This window comes from Sinohyriopsis cumingii, chromosome 12, assembly GCF_028554795.1.
Source record: "Sinohyriopsis cumingii isolate HCF-2022 chromosome 12, ASM2855479v2, whole genome shotgun sequence".
Lineage (NCBI taxonomy): Eukaryota > Metazoa > Mollusca > Bivalvia > Unionida > Unionidae > Sinohyriopsis > Sinohyriopsis cumingii.
The window spans coordinates 82,425,866-82,443,428 of NC_142972.1; the positions used below are offsets into that span (position 1 = coordinate 82,425,866).

The window sequence follows — 17,563 nt, forward strand, 5'->3', positions numbered from 1 at the left end:
TTGGCATTCATGATACAGCCTTACTGTGGTTCATGTCCTACTTGGTCAACAGGACACAAATTGTATCTGCAAATGGAATAATACACTCCAGCCCAGTTGATCTATGTTGTAGTGTCCCACAGGGGTCTGTTGTTGGACCTGTTCTCTTCATTCTGTACACTCAGTCGCTCTCAAGTGTCATAGATCATCATGCAGTGTCTCTGATGACACCCAAATATACACCCAAATATACAAATCTAGCCACCCAACTGAAGTTGATGCTACCATCCAAGGTGTAGAGAGGTGCATTTCTGATGTGAAATCATGGATGACATGTAACAAGCTGCAGATGAATGATGATAAAACTGAGGCCATTCTGTTCACAACACAAAGACTTTCTCATTCACATCCTTTACCTCAAACAATAAATATCAGGAACGCCAACATTAAATTCACACAATCAGTACGAAACCTAGGCGTTACTCTGGACAGTACTCTTACATTGCACAAACATGTCATGAACATATGCAAGGCTGCATATCTTGAGCTGAGACACATCAGCTCAATTCGCAAATATCTTTCAGTTGATGCCACTAAAACACTTGTGTGTTCATTAGTACTTTCAAGACTGGATTATTGTAACTCAATTATGTCTGGTTCATCTCAATATCTACTCCAGAAACTTCAAAAAGTTTAAAACACAACTGCTTGGATCATAATTAGAGTACCACGATCAGAGCACACCTCCCCGCTGCTCTTTCCCCTACACTGGCTATCCATTCGATCCAGAATCAAGCACAAAATTTGTTCCCTGTGCTACGTTTCACTGTCGGACTCTAGTCCAACATACCTATCCGACCTCACCCATGTTTATACACCAGCAAGATACTTACGCTCCTCTTCTGACAATCGTATACTCATTATTCCCACTATGAAAACAAAGTCATATGGATAGCGTTCTTTTGCATACCAGGGCCCAGCAACGTGGAATGAATTGTCCACTGAACTTAGACACAAAGACACAGTGATCACATTCAAGAGGGCTCTCAAAACTCACTTATTTCGACTGCAAGAACAAACTTAAAGACCTAGTAATGTTTCCTACCTGAAATATTCTTAGCATGTTTTTTTTTATTTTTTAATGTTTTTCTAATTTCATGGTGTTTGTTTTTGTAATAATATTATTATATGTTTTTTATCTTATAGGTGTTGTCTAATGTTGTAAAGCGCTTAGAGCATCTAAAGATTAGGCGCTATACAAAGTCCTCATTATTATTATTATTATTATTATATTCAGAGCAAAACACACAGTCACGTTACACCGAAAGAGCGACAGCAAACGTGCAATATGGCATGCTGATGGTATTGATGATAGTAAAGCTGTGTTGTCGAAATTCACATCTTCGATTCCTCGGAAAACTCGATTGATAGCTACATAAATGCGCTTCTTGTCGTTTATGGGGTCTGGATGTACATAACCTCTCTCATTTTTTCACGCTCACCACATATTCGTATTATGGTCTGTTCAGCAGATATCATTGCAAATAACCACCCAATATGGTATCAGTGAATGAAGACACGTGTTTGTGGTGTTTCAAATTTGAGAACGGGCGCGCGATGGACACATTATTCATAAAATGATATTTCACCGTTCCGAAGTTTCTGAAGTCTCTCTGGGATTAAACGTCATCAAGAACCAACGGAAGAAATTTTGCTTCACTACAAACAATTAAGTCGCACATACATATCACAAACTATTGCTGCACATTTGACCGAGCCCAAAATATTGACACTGGTTGCAGATTTCCATGAAAGAGGTCGCCACGTTGAATCTGATATATCACTTTTCGTTGGAACACCTAGACCTGGTTTATCAGTCCGTAATAGAGATGCACTTTCATGCGGTGTAATTATGCACCCACTTATAGATGTTCTCTTTGATAAAATGCTGTTGGAGAGTATTGGTGGCTGCATGAGAGTCATTGTTGCCCATGTGGAAAACTAGAACAAAATTGTCAGGCTAGTAATTACACCTGCTACGTTTGACAATAAGTATGTTATATCACGAAAATTCTAGTGCGGGCTCACAATGAGGATTTCTCTGACGAAGTTAACTGGAAAATGATTCATTATAACTAACTCAAACACAGCTCAGTCATGTTAAGGAAGTCAAACAAAAGAACGAACACCTGAGTAAAATTAGAGTTATCGACATCGGAAGTGACACGAATGCAAAACTACAGTGGAATATTTCTTGTTTTGCTGCAATCTCAGCGATAGTGGTGGCTGAAGTCCCAGTGATTGCAAAAGAGGCTGCGTTATGGGCCGTGAGGACCGTATCTGGCAGAGCTCTGAAAAAGACGGTTGGCGGACTATAACGTCTTGTAGACGAATATAATACAGGAAACGTTCTTCAACTACCCTGGACGATTAAATAAAATACACGCAGCCAATGGTTTTCGACTACTCCGGACGAATCCAAAATGTATCCAGTTATCGTCTCACTGTTGACAGTCATGAAAGTAAGTTCTTTGACTAATTTTGATTTACTCATAATGCAATCAATAGTCAAATATTTCTGATGTGTCTTTATGTGTGATGAATTTGCATCAGTGACTCAACTCATGTGGTAAAATGGGATTGTTTATCTGGATTGGACATTGGGACCCAGAACTCATTCAGTTTTGTTCACGATAACACCTAAACGTCTTTGAATTTCGATTCACTCGGGCTTGCACCTCCAAGTGAAGTTGTTGATTATTTATATGGACACATCCAGAATGAAGTTGCTTTTTACTTAACGCTACTGTTACAAACTCGGATGTATTGCACAATATGTGGAAATCTTTCAAAAAGCACCGCATGCAATTGCGCGAAGCCAGACCCCGCAAGCACTTACTGGTTTACGTTGATAATTAGAAGTACACTTGAAGCATATATGAAGTATCTTAATATTTACAGACGCGCAAGCGCAGGGACCAGACAAGGCATCGAGGATCTGACTAGGTTTGCTACCAAATCCGATTTCACAGAGTTTACCAGCCTTGTTGTTGTTGGCGTTGACCCGGGAGAGCTTGTTATTGTCCTAGATCAAACTGGAAAACTTAAAACGTCCAACGTCAACATCAGCAATATTCTTTGAAACCTTGACGTGCCATCGTAAAAAACTGGTTTAATCTGGATTGTATTTATTCCTCTTAATCGGATTTAGCGGCTGGTGAGCGTCAATGAAAATATTGGTAAATCATAACGAATGTACTGGCAAGTATTAGCATGTGTAAAGACAATAAAAAAGAAGAAAAAGAATGTCTAAATTATCAAGCACCTCTTTGGTTTCGAAAATATTTATTTCCTGTCAGCATATGCCACAGAGAAAAGATCATTATAAACAACCTTACCAACATAACTGGTACTAGTAGCTATTTTTGGTTTGACGCCATATTTTAGCGCATGATAATTTATACATGGCGGTCAGTATCACTGGTGGAGGAAGAACTATTGAAATACCAAGAAAGAACCACCGACCCACGGGAAGCCCCTGGCTAACTTTCTCACATATACACATTGGCCGAGTCTGAAACTCGAACCCACGCCGACAGAAGTAAGATGGCAGTGATCGGTAAAATGCGAGCCTTTAGACCACTCGTCCACCGGAAGTCCCCATTTGGTAGTAACAATGTTTATCAGAGTTATATTTTCATACGTTTAGACTTTTAGCATGATCAGTGTGTTGGCATATATAAATTGTCTCACTTGCAAAATTATGCAATTGATTCATGTAATTTGATTTTGATAAGCTTGAAATAGAAAATTCAGTATCGATATCGTGATAAAATACTCCGTTTGGCAGGAATGATGCATTGATTGCCATAGCTTTTTGTTCCTTCAATTAAATATATATATATATATATATATATATATATATATATATATATATATATATATATATATATATATATATATATATAAAATTAGCAGTAGTTCAATAAAAGCAGCTATGTGTTCGAACAACAAGCAAAATTCAGCCCAAGGAGCTAAGCATTAGACGTCTTTCAAAATTCCCAGAGCTGCAATAATGTTTGTGATTTGGATTTTTAACGTAACTTTAGCAACTTTTTCAGTGATGCCACGATGTTTGTAGTGTGGCTGTTTATAGTGATGTCTAGCACTGGGGCATCATGCCGCAGACGTTTGGTATTATGTCCCACCCAGTCGCATTATCCTGACACAAGGCTGACTAGTCATAACACTAGCCTCTTAATGCTGAACGCCAAGCAAGGCACCTGTTAGTACCATTATTATAAGTCTTTGGTTTGACTAGGCCGTGGTTCGAACCCGCGACTTGCCACATCCGAGGCGGATGCTCTAACCACTTAGTGCAATAGTAGCGCTGTGATATATTCTTGCATTGTCACACTTTTAACAGGTCACAGACAACCCTCAGATTCCTGCATATTTGACCAGCTATTTATTTCAAGTTACAGGAGAGTATATTCTATGTTTCAGAAAGTTGTTATTGTATTGGTGCATTTTGCACAGTAGTGGTCTGTCTGCAAGATACAATATTTTCTGTGCATAAAACTGTTAATATTTCTTTATTCAAGTAATATCTACACTGAGGTCAAAGCAGCATCAATGCCTAGCTAAATTTAAAATGAAATTATTATTATGTTCTAAGATGAGTATTGTTAAATATTTTTTTATAAACATCTCTTACGATTATCAGTGTTTAACAGCGACCAGGTAAACCTAGCATATACCTTACTGTAGATCACATTTGTCATGTTAGCATTGCCCATTTTACAACTATATCAATCTTACAATTTTTGTCTACGAATCAGTGATTTAAGATTTAGATCTATTTGATGAGATGCATTTCATGTAGTATTAATATCAGTACTCGACCTATCCAGATTTCCAGTCACATCGCAAACTATTATATTCTTGTAAATAAGATATTTCGAATGGCAAAATTTAAGTCTATTTATGAGTGTTATTTAATTAAGATTTTTGAATTAGCTCTAACAATTTTATTCATATCGCTACGATGTCTGAAGTGTTGCAGTTCATAAAGATGTCTAACATGGGGACATTATGCTGCAGACTTGTAGCATCACGTCACACACATTCACATTATCCGGACACCATGCCGACCAGCCCAAACACTAATTTCTTAATGCTGAGCGCCAACCGAGGCACCTACTAGTACCATTTCTATTAAGTTTTACGTATGACTCTGCCATTGTTAGAACTCGTGAATTTTCCGCATCCGAGGCGGAAGCTCGAACCACTTAGGACATCGGAGCTATTAAAGCTCCAAAAACTGCATCGCAAAAATATGTATATATTGCATTAAAAACCTAATCCCACCCACACCGACCCCGTTATCTGTTCCATTATTGCATTCCAAAATGCAGTTATGCTCAACGACACCATCTCCTCTCTTACTATCCCCCCCCCCATAATGGATCAAACTGACAGTACTTAAATTGATATAGTTATGACTAATACAACGAAAAAGCCTGTGGCGACATGATATAACTGATTTAATATTTCCTTATTGTCGACGCATTTCTGCATTACTTCCGCTATCTTTAATTTCTCCACCGGTATGTCCATTCAACGGCGCGTCCTGTCCGTAGTGTGCGAAGCGTCATGACTGATCAGGGTACCAGGTTACAAAGAGAAGTACAGGTGCGACATCGCCGGAAGAGTACATACAATAAAGGGTTTTAATACATTACGTTCGGGACTGCAGGGTTAATCATTATGACACAGTCCTGTGGTAAATACATTTCGTGCAATGTCTTGACTTTTGGATTATCCAGAACTTTTGAATTTGATATAAATACATTAGAAATAAATAAGGATTCTAATGTGGTTATAAGTTTTAAGGCCAGAATATTCTTTTGTTTTCAAATATGCGTCTTGTTAATAAATACCGAAGGTACCTTTCGTGTATTCCCTTGTATTGCTTGAATTTGTCGTTCAAATCATCACCAAATGATATTCTTGTTGTTCATATAACATTGTGTTGTATCCGGTTATACTGCTGACACATTTTATAGTATAGTTTTGTACTGCAAAATTATTTTGTTGATCAGTTACAAGGCGTGCATTTGAGTATACTACAGTCATCAAAAACTATTTGTACATAATGTTTGTGTGTATACTTTAGGCTGCAATAAAAAGTTATTCTTAAATGATTCATAGCAAATAATTTTGTACCGTGCTTAGTTACAACTCCTAATGTAATGACTTCACTTAATATAAATTAGAGTGAAACGTTACAGCGTTATGACATTAAAAGTTAACAACGCACCAGTTGTACCTTGTTTCGTGGGTTAAGAAAAACAAGAACGACTTTATATTAAGTGGTGCATAGCCTGTGCATGTTGCATTCAAAAACATCTTAGGTGGGATTTCTTTGACCCAAGCACCGCTGTGACAGAAGTGAATCGGTGTGAGATTTTTCCTGTATCTGTCTGTTTATAATAATATTGTTAGTGTATATTCGCTCCGAATTTGGATGTTGAGTAGATAATTTTGTTTATAACCACTCTGTTTGAAGGGCTTGGAGGACTTACTTGTATTATCAAACTGGCGTTGTATTCGAGATTGTTGCTCCATGGCTCAACAACTTCCGGTACAATGTATATATTTTAATGAATACACTGAGGAACAATGTTATTCAATGCGTTCAGCCTACGTAAGAGTTTGACACCATCATTGATTCATGAAATTATCCCTACTTGTACGGCCAGAAACCTATTAGGGTCGACGAGTAAATAAATGTACGTGTTTATTCCTCTCGTTCAGTACCAACCGCCCATTCCTCCATTACTTCTGTTAACAATTAATCTAGCCGCGTGACGAATTCCGAAAAGTTACTGTGGCTTTGAAGTAAACCACATGACTACAATCTATACACAAATGGATGAAACAAAATGGCGGACAACCTCAGTTTCAAAAGTTAAAATGCAGATATCTAATGTATAGATGACATTGATAAATTATTTTATATATAAATGAGTTCCCATTTGGTTATTACCAACTGAAATTACATTAACCCCAACAAAAAGAAGGCTGCATTTTAGTCTAACAATCCCCATTCGTCAATCGTTCGGCGGGATTGTATTTCGACCCAAAGAATGTGACTGCTATAATTTGCGCTACGTTTGTAAATTATGATGTTATCGCAAACAATGGTAGCTAAGTTACAGTTATGTGTTATTCTTTCAAGATATAAGGTTTATGAGGTAATACATTCGTTACATGTTAATGTATAGGGATTTATAGAATGTTATGACCTTTATAAATCCCTATAAACATTGTCTTTAAGCCATGGTTAAAGAGAATTCAAGACAATCATGGTATTACCCAGCTGCTAGTCTAACATGTAACTAATAAATGTCATAATTAGACGATGTGTCGCGTACCATAACCATGCCCATTTCGTAAGGTCCAGGTCACGACATGGAAAAATGTAATTCTGTACTTGAATCCTTGTCAAGAATAGTAAGTTGTGCTTGCCATAGCTATATCCCCTCCCTCAAGGTCATGGTCCAATCACGTGAAAATGTACTTATGTGACTTGTGGCATAGTCTGGAGTACAACGTTTGAGCTACTGAAGATATTGTAATGAAATTTGAACCATTAATAATGTATGACCAGACAATATGGAGCCTACAATAACAAAACACCTATCTCAAGACCAAAGTCTTGGCAAGGACAGATTAGTTTTGTGGTTGTATCCTTATCAGGAGAAAACCTTTCGAAACATTGAATGTCACAGCAAAGGGAAATGTAACTTTGACTTGTATCCTTGTCTGGAGAAAACCTTTCGAAACAGTGAATGTCACAGCAAAGGGAAATGTAACTCTGACTTGTATCTTTGGAGAAAACCTTTCGAAACATTGAATGTCACAGCAAAGGGAAATGTAACATTGACTTTTATCCTTATCAGGAGCATTGAATGTCACATCAAAGGGAAATGTAACTCTAACTTGTATCCTTGTCTGGAGCAGAACTTTTTGAATTACTTAGAAATAGCGATGAAACTTGAACTAGTTAAATGTCATGACTAGAGCATCATATATCGCAACCACGCCCTCTGCCACAAGATCAAGGTCTCGGCAAGAAAACGGCTAAATCAGCTATATATTGTCGTTCGTAGTATAACCTTTAAAGCAATATATTTTTGTGAGACTTTAGCCTAGCATGTATCATAAGTTTTTCGCGTAATCCGTCATATCCCATGCCTTCAAGGTCAAGGTCACAAGAACGGATTACGTAAGTCAGTGATTTTACCCATGTCTTAACATCATCATATCATAGACATGTCCTTTGTTCAAAGGTCAAGGTCACCAGCAAAAAAAATGGTTACAAGACGTACGTATCATGTGCCGTTTTCGGACACTTGTTCATAAATGTCATTTTGTTGGATGGACTTAAGCGGTAGCCTGGATGACCAAATGGTATTTTGTGTGAAGTAATAAATCAACAGATGCATAAGTAATCTTCAGAGTTCCAAAATGTAAGCCAGATCGTTCCATCTGACTTGGATAAAATAACGCGAGCAACTACATATGCTGAGGAATAAGTAAATAATTTTCTTACGCATACGGTTCATAGGATTCCATCACGTGATATATAATTACGTATTGTTATAGGAAAGGAAAAAAACAACAATAACTTCTGCGCCAGGTCGACGATGACTTAAAAAAGCAAGGTATCTTATATATCCGCCCTTCCCCGTTTAAAAATGAAATGATGTGTTTGTATGCACGTGTATGATCATACTTTCAGGGCACGGACCACAGCCACGCCTCCTTTACCCCTTAAGTGATTCCAGCTCAAGTTCAGATGCCTCAATTTCTTGTTCATCGCTATGGGGGAATAATAATAATAATAATAATAATAATAATAGTAATAATAATATAAACCAAAGCTTCATAATTATTTCTTGAGTGAAAATGCAAGAAAACTATATTTTACAAATAGACTTCATAACAAAATTAATATATTTGTGAGAATTTATCTTAAGCAGTTTTTAATCTCCATGATTTTGTGAAATAAAAATGTATTATCATTCATTCATAATCAATACAGAAAAGAAAACATTTGGGCAAAGAACAGTTATCCGAATTACCGATATAAGAAATAAAATTTAGAAAAATTTCCATTATTATTCTTACTAATCCTACAACGACATGCATGAAGAGTATACAATTACCAACATACATCAGTATATCTCATTCTGTTATAGCGCACACACGAACAGAACATAAGCTTCAAAGTGACATTTCGACTATGCCCCTTCTATTCAGTACCAAATAAGACCTTAAAATCGGAGATTTTCTCATATAAATTTAAATTTTTATTAGTACAGGGTGATAATCCTATTGTTTAATTTGCTACATGCATTCTTATTCTTACAAGATTATAATACTACTTTTTAATTTGATAAATCCATTCTTATTAGTACAGGTTATTATAATACTTTTTAATTTGTTCTATGCATTCTTATCCGTACAGGGTTATAATCATACTGTTTAATTTGCTATATGCAGTCTTATTCGTACAGGGTTAAAATAATATTGTTTAATTTGCTACATGCATTCTTATTCGTACAGGGTTATAATAATACTTCTTAAGTTGTTATATACATTCTTATTCTTACAGGGTTATAATATAACTTTTTAATTTGCTATATGCATTCTTATTAGTACAGGGTTATTAAAATACTTTTTAATTTGCTCTATGCATTCTTATTCGCACAAGGTTATACTAATGTTTAATTTGCTATATGCATTCTTATTCGCACAGGGTTAGAATCATATTGTTTAATTTGCTATACACATTCTTATTCGTACAGGGTTATACTAATACTCTTTAATACGCTATATTCATTTATATTCGTACAGGGTTATACTAATACTTTTTAATGTGCTATATGCATTCTTATTCGTACAGGGTTAGAATCATATTGTTTAATTTACTATATGCATTCTTATTCGTACAGGGTTATAATATATTGTTTAATTTTCTATATTCATTCTTATTAGTACTGGATTATAATATTACTTTTAGATTTGCTATCCGCAGTAAAACTTGAACTTGTCCATGCATACCTCAATTATATGAACTGGGACAGACAACAAGTAGATTGGTTTTTACACCCTGATTGAGATTTCGGTAGTAGTATGAGTCATTAGAGGTCCATCAATAATGGACTACATAAAAATCGATTAATAGCAATTTTATAATATGTACCTAATGCACCACCAAGCAGCTTCCCGCCTCTCTCCTCAAATTCGTTGGAACTCAGATTCAACCGTTCTATGGATGTGTTCAACTGAAAATGGGAACGAGGAAAAGATAACCCATAAAATGTTGGGACTTGATTATGTATGGCAGCATTTTTATCGTTTACACACACACACACACACACACACACACACATGTACATACATACATACATACATATATTCATGCATACATACATACATACATACATACATACAAACATACATACATACATACATACATACATGCATGCATGCATACTTACATACATACATACATTACATACATACATACATACATACATACATACATACATACATACATACATACATACATACATTAAATTTCACATTGATACGACGCAACTAAGTTTAAAAGAAAGAAAAGTATGGTGGATGCATCTGTAAAAAAATAAAGAAAGCGAAATTTACAAAATCTACAAGTTGCAAACAGAGCACATCTCATGACTTACTGCTATTCCTGGCGCCATAGTTTCCATCCCAGAATCTCCAAACTTGTTACCTTTAAATAACGGGGGAAAAAATACAGTTTCATGGACATGGTCTTAGCACACGTTAAAACAGAGTTCCACTTAATGTGATATATCTTTTATATAATTACTCAGGTTCCGCGACCCGTATAACATACTGCTGAATGATGAAAGCCTTTAGTCTATTACAAATCGCACATACTACTTTGTTCTCGTTGGGCCATAAAATTAGTAAATGTTATAATCCTTGCATTTCGAAAACCTTCAAGAATTAGTATTATCATTATTACTGTGTTATTATTATAATTATTATTATTATTATTATTATTATTATTATTATTATTGTTATTATTATTTCTTATGATCATCGCCGTTGTCAGCATTATCAATCATAGAATGCGGTAGGATACCAGTCAGAACGGTTGATTAGGCAGCATTTTATTTTTATCATTTACGGTATTTTATTATGCATTAAATGTGTTGAATGATTAAAATACACGGCAAGTGTACCATCACCGTAGAGATCGTACCAGTAGCAGTAACAGCAGCAGAAATAGGATCAGGAACAACAGCAGTAGTTTTAGTAGTAGTAGAAGCAGTAGTAGAATTAAACATATGGAGAATGTTATAAATGCAGTAGAATCAGTAGCAATAACACCAGTAGTAGAATCAGTAGCAATAACACCAGTAGTAGTAGAATCAGTAGCTATAGCACTAGTAGCAGTAGAATCAGTACCAATAGCACTAGTATCAGAATCAGTAGCAACAACACCAGTAGTAGTAGAATCAGTAGCAATAACACCAGTAGTATTATAATCAGCAAAAAGAACACCAGTAATAGTAGAATCATTAGCAATAGCATCAGTAGTAGTAGAATCAGTAGTAATTACGCCAGTAGTAGTATAGTCGGTAGCAACAACATCAGTAGTAGTAGAATCATTAGCAATAACACCAGTAGTAGTAGAATCAGTAGCAATAACACCAGTAGTAGTAGAATTAGTAAAAATAACACCAGTAGTAGTAGAATCATTAGCAATAACACAAGCAGTAGTAAAATCAGTAGCATTTACACCAGTAGTAGTAGAATCGGTATCAACAACACCAGTAGTAGTATAATCATTAGCAATAACACCAGTGGTAGTAGACTCGGTAGCAACAACACTTGTAGTAGTAGAATCATTAGCAATAACACCAGTAGTAGATGATTCAGTAGCAATAACACCAGTAATAGTAGAATCAGTATACCCAACACCAGTAGTAGTAGAATCATTAGCAATAACACCAGTAGTAGTAGAATCAGTAGTAAAAACACCCGTAGTAGCATAATCAGTACTAATAGTGCCAGTAGTAGTAGAATCACTAGCAATAACACCCGTAGTAGTAGAATCAGTAGCAATAGCATCAGTAGTAGTTGACTCCGTAGCAACAATGCCAGTAGTAGTAGAATCGTTAGCAATAACACCAGTAGTAGTAGAATTAGTAGCAATGACACCAGTAGTAGTAGAAGCAGTAGCAATAACACCAGTAATAGTAGAATCTGCAAAAACATCACCCGTAGTAGTAGAATCACTAGCAATATCATCATTAGTAATAGAATCAGTAATATTCACACCAGTAGTAGTAGAATCGGTAGCAACAGCATCAGTAGTAGTAGGCTCGTTAGCAATAACACCAGTGGTAGTAAAATCAGTAAAAATAACATCAGTAGTGGTATAATCATTAGCAATAACACTGGTGATAGAATAATCAGTAGTAATAGTGCCAGTAGTAGTCGAATCAATAGTAATAACACCAGTAGTAGTAGAATCAGTAGCAATACCACTAGTAGGAGTATTATCAGTAGCAATAACACCAGTAGTAGTAGAATCAGCAGCAATAGCAACAGTAGTAGTAGAATCAGTAGCAATAACACCCGTAGTAGCAGAATCAGTAGTAATAACACCTTTAGTGGTAGAATCAGTACCAATAGCACTAGTAGTAGTGGAATCAGTAGCAATAACACTAGTAGTCGTAGTAGAATTAGTAGCAATGGCAGCAGTAGTAGTATAATTAGCAGTAATAGCACCAGTAGTAGTATAATCAGTAGCAATATCATCAGTAGTAATATAATTAGCAGCAATAGCACCAGTACCAGTATAATCACTCGTAATAGCAATAGCAGTCGTAGAATCAGTAGCAATGTCACCAGTAGTAGTAGAATCAGTAGCACTAACACTACTAGTAGTAGAATCACTAGCAAGAACACCAGTGGTACCAAAATGTGTGTGTGTGTGTGTTTGTGTGTGTGTATGTGTGTGATTTGGATTTTAACGTAGCTTTAACAATGTTTCAGTCATATCGCTACGATGTCTGCAGTGTGTCAGTTTATAGTGATGTCTAGCAATGGGGCATCATGCTGCAGACATGTAACGTGATGTCCCACCCAGTCACATTTTCCTGACACCAGACCGACCAGTCATAACACTAACCTATTAATGCTGAGCGCCAAGCGAGGCAGCTGTTAGTACCATTTATATCAGTCTATGATATGACTCGGCCGGGGATCGAATCCACGACCTCTGGCATCCGAGAGTAAAATTATTATCAATAGTACCAGTAGTAGCATAATCAGTACTAATAGTGCCACTAGTAGTAGAATCACTAGCAATAACACCAGTTGGTATAAAAACAGTAACAATAGCAACAGTAGTAGTATAATCAGTAGTAATAACACCAGTAGTAGTAGAATCAGAGGACGACAACACCAGTAGTAGTAGAATCCGTAGCAAAAACACCAATAGTAGTAGAATCCGTAGCAATAACACCAGTAGTAGTAGAATCCGTATCAAAAACACCAATAGTAGTAGAATCAGAGGAATACAGCACCAGTAGTAGTAGTAGAATCATTAGCAATAACACCAGTAGTAGTAGAATCAGTAGCAATAGCACTAGTAGTAGTGAATCAGTAGCAATGGCGCTTGTGGTTGTAAAATAAGTAGTAATAGCGCTATTGGTAGTAGAAGTAGCCGTTACTTAAAGCATATGTAGTGGTAGTAGAGGTGGTGGAGAAAGAGAAGGAACTAAGTTCTGTTTACCTGCTAAGCTCAGATATATGAGAAGCTTTAACCTCGGTAGTGTGTTCCCTATCTCTCTTGCGCCAACATGTCCGAAATTGTTGTTGGCTAAATTCTCAAAATTAAAAGATATATTGATGTTACAAATATAGGTTAAATAAAACAGACGCAGATATATATATATATATATATATATATATATATATATATATATATATATATATATATATATATATATATAATAGACAAACAAATAAAACAGAAAAACGGTTATGTTTGCGAAACTTTGCATGGATGTTTGTATACGAATTCAACCTTTTAACTTTTCAACTAGTTTATTTCAGCTTGTTGCCGATACTGGAAAATATTTGTATTGACCTAGAAATTGATCAGCCATAACGACATCTGTATTTTATGTAAATGTATGTAACCGCATTTTCTAGTCTTTTGGTTTAAACCGCTTGGTTTCAATGTTCTAAGGCGGCGTATCCAGTAAGATTTATTTTCTTTCCTGGTTTGGGGATTCCAGTTGGGGTTGTGAGCAATTGCAATAAGTGTTACATCACTGAAAGCGTGGCCAGGGGAGGAGAAGTGTTCTGCGACCGGGCTTTTGTACAGCTTCTTTGTCATCCAATCAGATCTATGAAGGTTGATCCTTTTGTGTAGCTTCTCAGTTTATCCGACAAACCGAAGGCGACAGATCTTACATGTGATGAGATAAATGAAATTCTCTGTTTTGACATTTTGTTTGGACCATGTATGTTTAATTTTTCTCTAGTCACTGTGCTAGAAAATGTCCTGGTCTCTATCATATCTTGACAGGTTTTGCACCTTTTATCGCCACAGGGACCAGATTTACTAGGGTGGTCTTGATTAGTGATTGACGTTAGCTTCGCCCTAACTAGGCTATCCTTGAGGATTTTTGGTCTCAGGTAGGCGACTACAGGTTTGTTAGGGAGGATTAACTATAGTGCGTCCGACGATTCCACGATGGGTCAATGTTTCCCGATGATTTTACTTTCTTTGGGGTTGTCTGGAATGTAGGTCAGTATAACTGGTATCCTATCAGTATTTTCCTTCTTTCCGTATTTTAATAGGTCATCGCGGTTTGCTTGTTTAGTCCTTTGGGTTGCATCAGTAATCAGGTCTTTGTCGTAGCCTCGGTAAATTAAATGTTTAGATAAATCTTCAGCCCTTTTTAGGAATGTTTCATCATCGTCGGAACAAATTCCGCGGATCCTCGGTGCCTGGCTATATGTGATGTTCCTAATGCAGTGTTTTGGATGACAGCTGCTTGGGAGGAGATACTGGTGTTTGTCAGTTGGTTTGGAGTAGATGTCTGTATGCAGTTTGTTTTCAACCAGTCTGGTTGTTGTGTCCGGGAATACGTGGTTAGAGTTGGAGACTTCTACCGTGAATTTTATTGTGGGATGGAAGTTTGTTTTCCTTTGATATGAAATAATCCAGACTTTCTCTTCCATGTTGCCACTTTATTACTATGGATAAAGCGTACCCACTGGTACGGTGTAAGGTCAACCCATGCTAAAAGTTGACCCTCCGGTTTTCTCATTAAAATATTAGCATACGAAGGGGTAATATATATATATATATATATATATATATATATATATATATATATATATATATAGAGAGAGAGAGAGAGAGAGAGAGAGAGAGAGAGAGATCACTATTTAGCAGCAGATCAGATAATTCTGTTATAAAACATTAATGCTGGAATGATGGAATGAAATCAAAACTGAGAATTCTTTTGCGTCATTGGTTATAGTTTAAAGGAGTCCTATAAAGCTTACGTATTTTGAGTCTAATAACAAAATGAATAAATAAAATATGTAAAAGGTAAGAGACCCTAGGAATCCTGGTATAGTTCATCCATTAATTATTTAGCTTTGCAGTTGACCCTTTAACTTATATATTATTGTAAGAACACAAGGCTATGTAACATATCTCCCAACTTTTACATCGTACTGATTTTGCCTATTTTAGTCGTTTATGAAATATAAATTTGATAAAGCATCTCGAAATTTTTTATTAAAATTTTAATTTCTGCTTTGGACTGTAATACAATGTTAACCAACAATTTGATGTTTACGGCTCGCTCCTATATTTTTGCAGTTTTGTTAAAAAATATTAACATTTTAATGGTTTTACAAAAAGAAAAGTCTTACTAAAGCAATACAAAAAATATACAATTTTTTTTCTCCACAATTAAATTCAAATGTTTACTGACAAATGATCAAAGTTAACATAGTGCTGATCTCTAGTTATTGTGGATCCTACTTAGTACATCAGTTGTTTACTCAATCCTCTTATTCTTTATTTCTACTTTCCTCTCAGAACACTGTATGAATGTTTTTTCTCTCTCTCATCTCTGATTCCGTAACACTGTCATATGCAATATGAACAAAAATAGTAGGTTATCTCTCATATATTCGTAATCAAGTTTCATACAAGACTCATCGGAGATCTTGATAATATACTACGATTTAACAAGATTGATAACATTATTTTCCTAAATAGAGCCAGATAGTGTTGACCAATCGGACTGAGGATCACCCATTATTATACGTGGATCTCGTTCAGGAATGTATTCATCAGAGAGTTTGATGATTGAAGCCTATTTACCAGGATCAGAAGTATGGCTTCCAGAGCGGAAATAAGCTGAGTCATTTAGATGCATGATCGTCTCATTATTATGCGTAGATTTTGCTCATTATCAAACTCGTGTAAAATCTTAACGATGTCAGCAAATATTACATCAAAATTAAATTAGAAATATACCATTCGGATTGGTTTTGCCAATCGGATGCAAATTCACTTCATTGATATACTTGGAATTTCGCTCATTATTGAGTCGACTGAGATCTTGTCGATATAAGTCCATATTCAAAGTTTGATCTAAATCTGATTAGAAATATGGCATCAAAAGTGATAACACACAATGGTTGAGTGACAAGTGCTGCAACACAGAGGGCCATAACAGTAGATCATCTGGCCGTAAGTTAAACATGGAAAATAGACCACAGAGTTGAAGAATGACAGCTATGTGAGTGTATTTTATATAAAAATTTGACAAGAGGAAATTTCAAATGTAATAATAATAATAATAATAAACGTAACTTTTCGAATTTACTAACCAGGTGACAAATAGTGACGTTCTCTAGAAGCATTTCCATCACCAGACTGGCACCCTTATCACCAAGATTGTTCCCTTGTAAATCCAGCATCTCTACACGTAGATTATTCTGAATCAGTGACAGAAAAGAAACAAAAGTTATTATTTTGAGAGCTTTTTGCCATTGTTATATCATGTTATTCTGCACGGGTGTGAAGTGTCGAATTTTAAATTGTATTGAACTTCAAAGTTGAATGCATTGAGCATTCAAATTTTATCGCATTTAAGCCAGAAAAGTCTTTGTGAAGGGTCACTTCGATTTTCTTTCCCGTGTCAGTGTTAAAACTTGAAAGGCTAAATTTTACGAGTGAGTGAGATTTGACCAGGGGCGTTGTTATACTGTCCTGAGAATGTAAACATTTGAGCTACCAACCATAACGGCTTGATAGGACCCCGTGCTAAATTATCATTTTCAAAGGGAAATCTATATGCCCTGTACTTCACAGATTATATGCTGTCTGAAATCTGACGGAAGAAATGATTATCTTGGGATAATTTAGGAACCGCTGCCTACGATTGTCCAGAATAAATTAAGGCGT

The 17,563-nt window shown here is 35.9% G+C and overlaps 1 protein-coding gene across 1 annotated transcript in view; it reads right to left on the minus strand.

Moving 5' to 3' along the window:
* Positions 1-17,563, minus strand: part of LOC149786838 (uncharacterized) — a 57,413-nt gene that overhangs the window by 24,780 nt on the left and 15,070 nt on the right. The window contains exons 3-7 of the mRNA XM_089975986.1: positions 16,987-17,094; positions 13,853-13,946; positions 10,761-10,810; positions 10,256-10,337; positions 8,783-8,868 (exon numbers count right to left, since the gene is read on the minus strand). Coding sequence (XP_089832112.1) covers positions 8,783-8,868; positions 10,256-10,337; positions 10,761-10,810; positions 13,853-13,946; positions 16,987-17,094 — 420 coding nt within the window. The remainder of the gene's footprint in view (positions 1-8,782; positions 8,869-10,255; positions 10,338-10,760; positions 10,811-13,852; positions 13,947-16,986; positions 17,095-17,563) is intronic.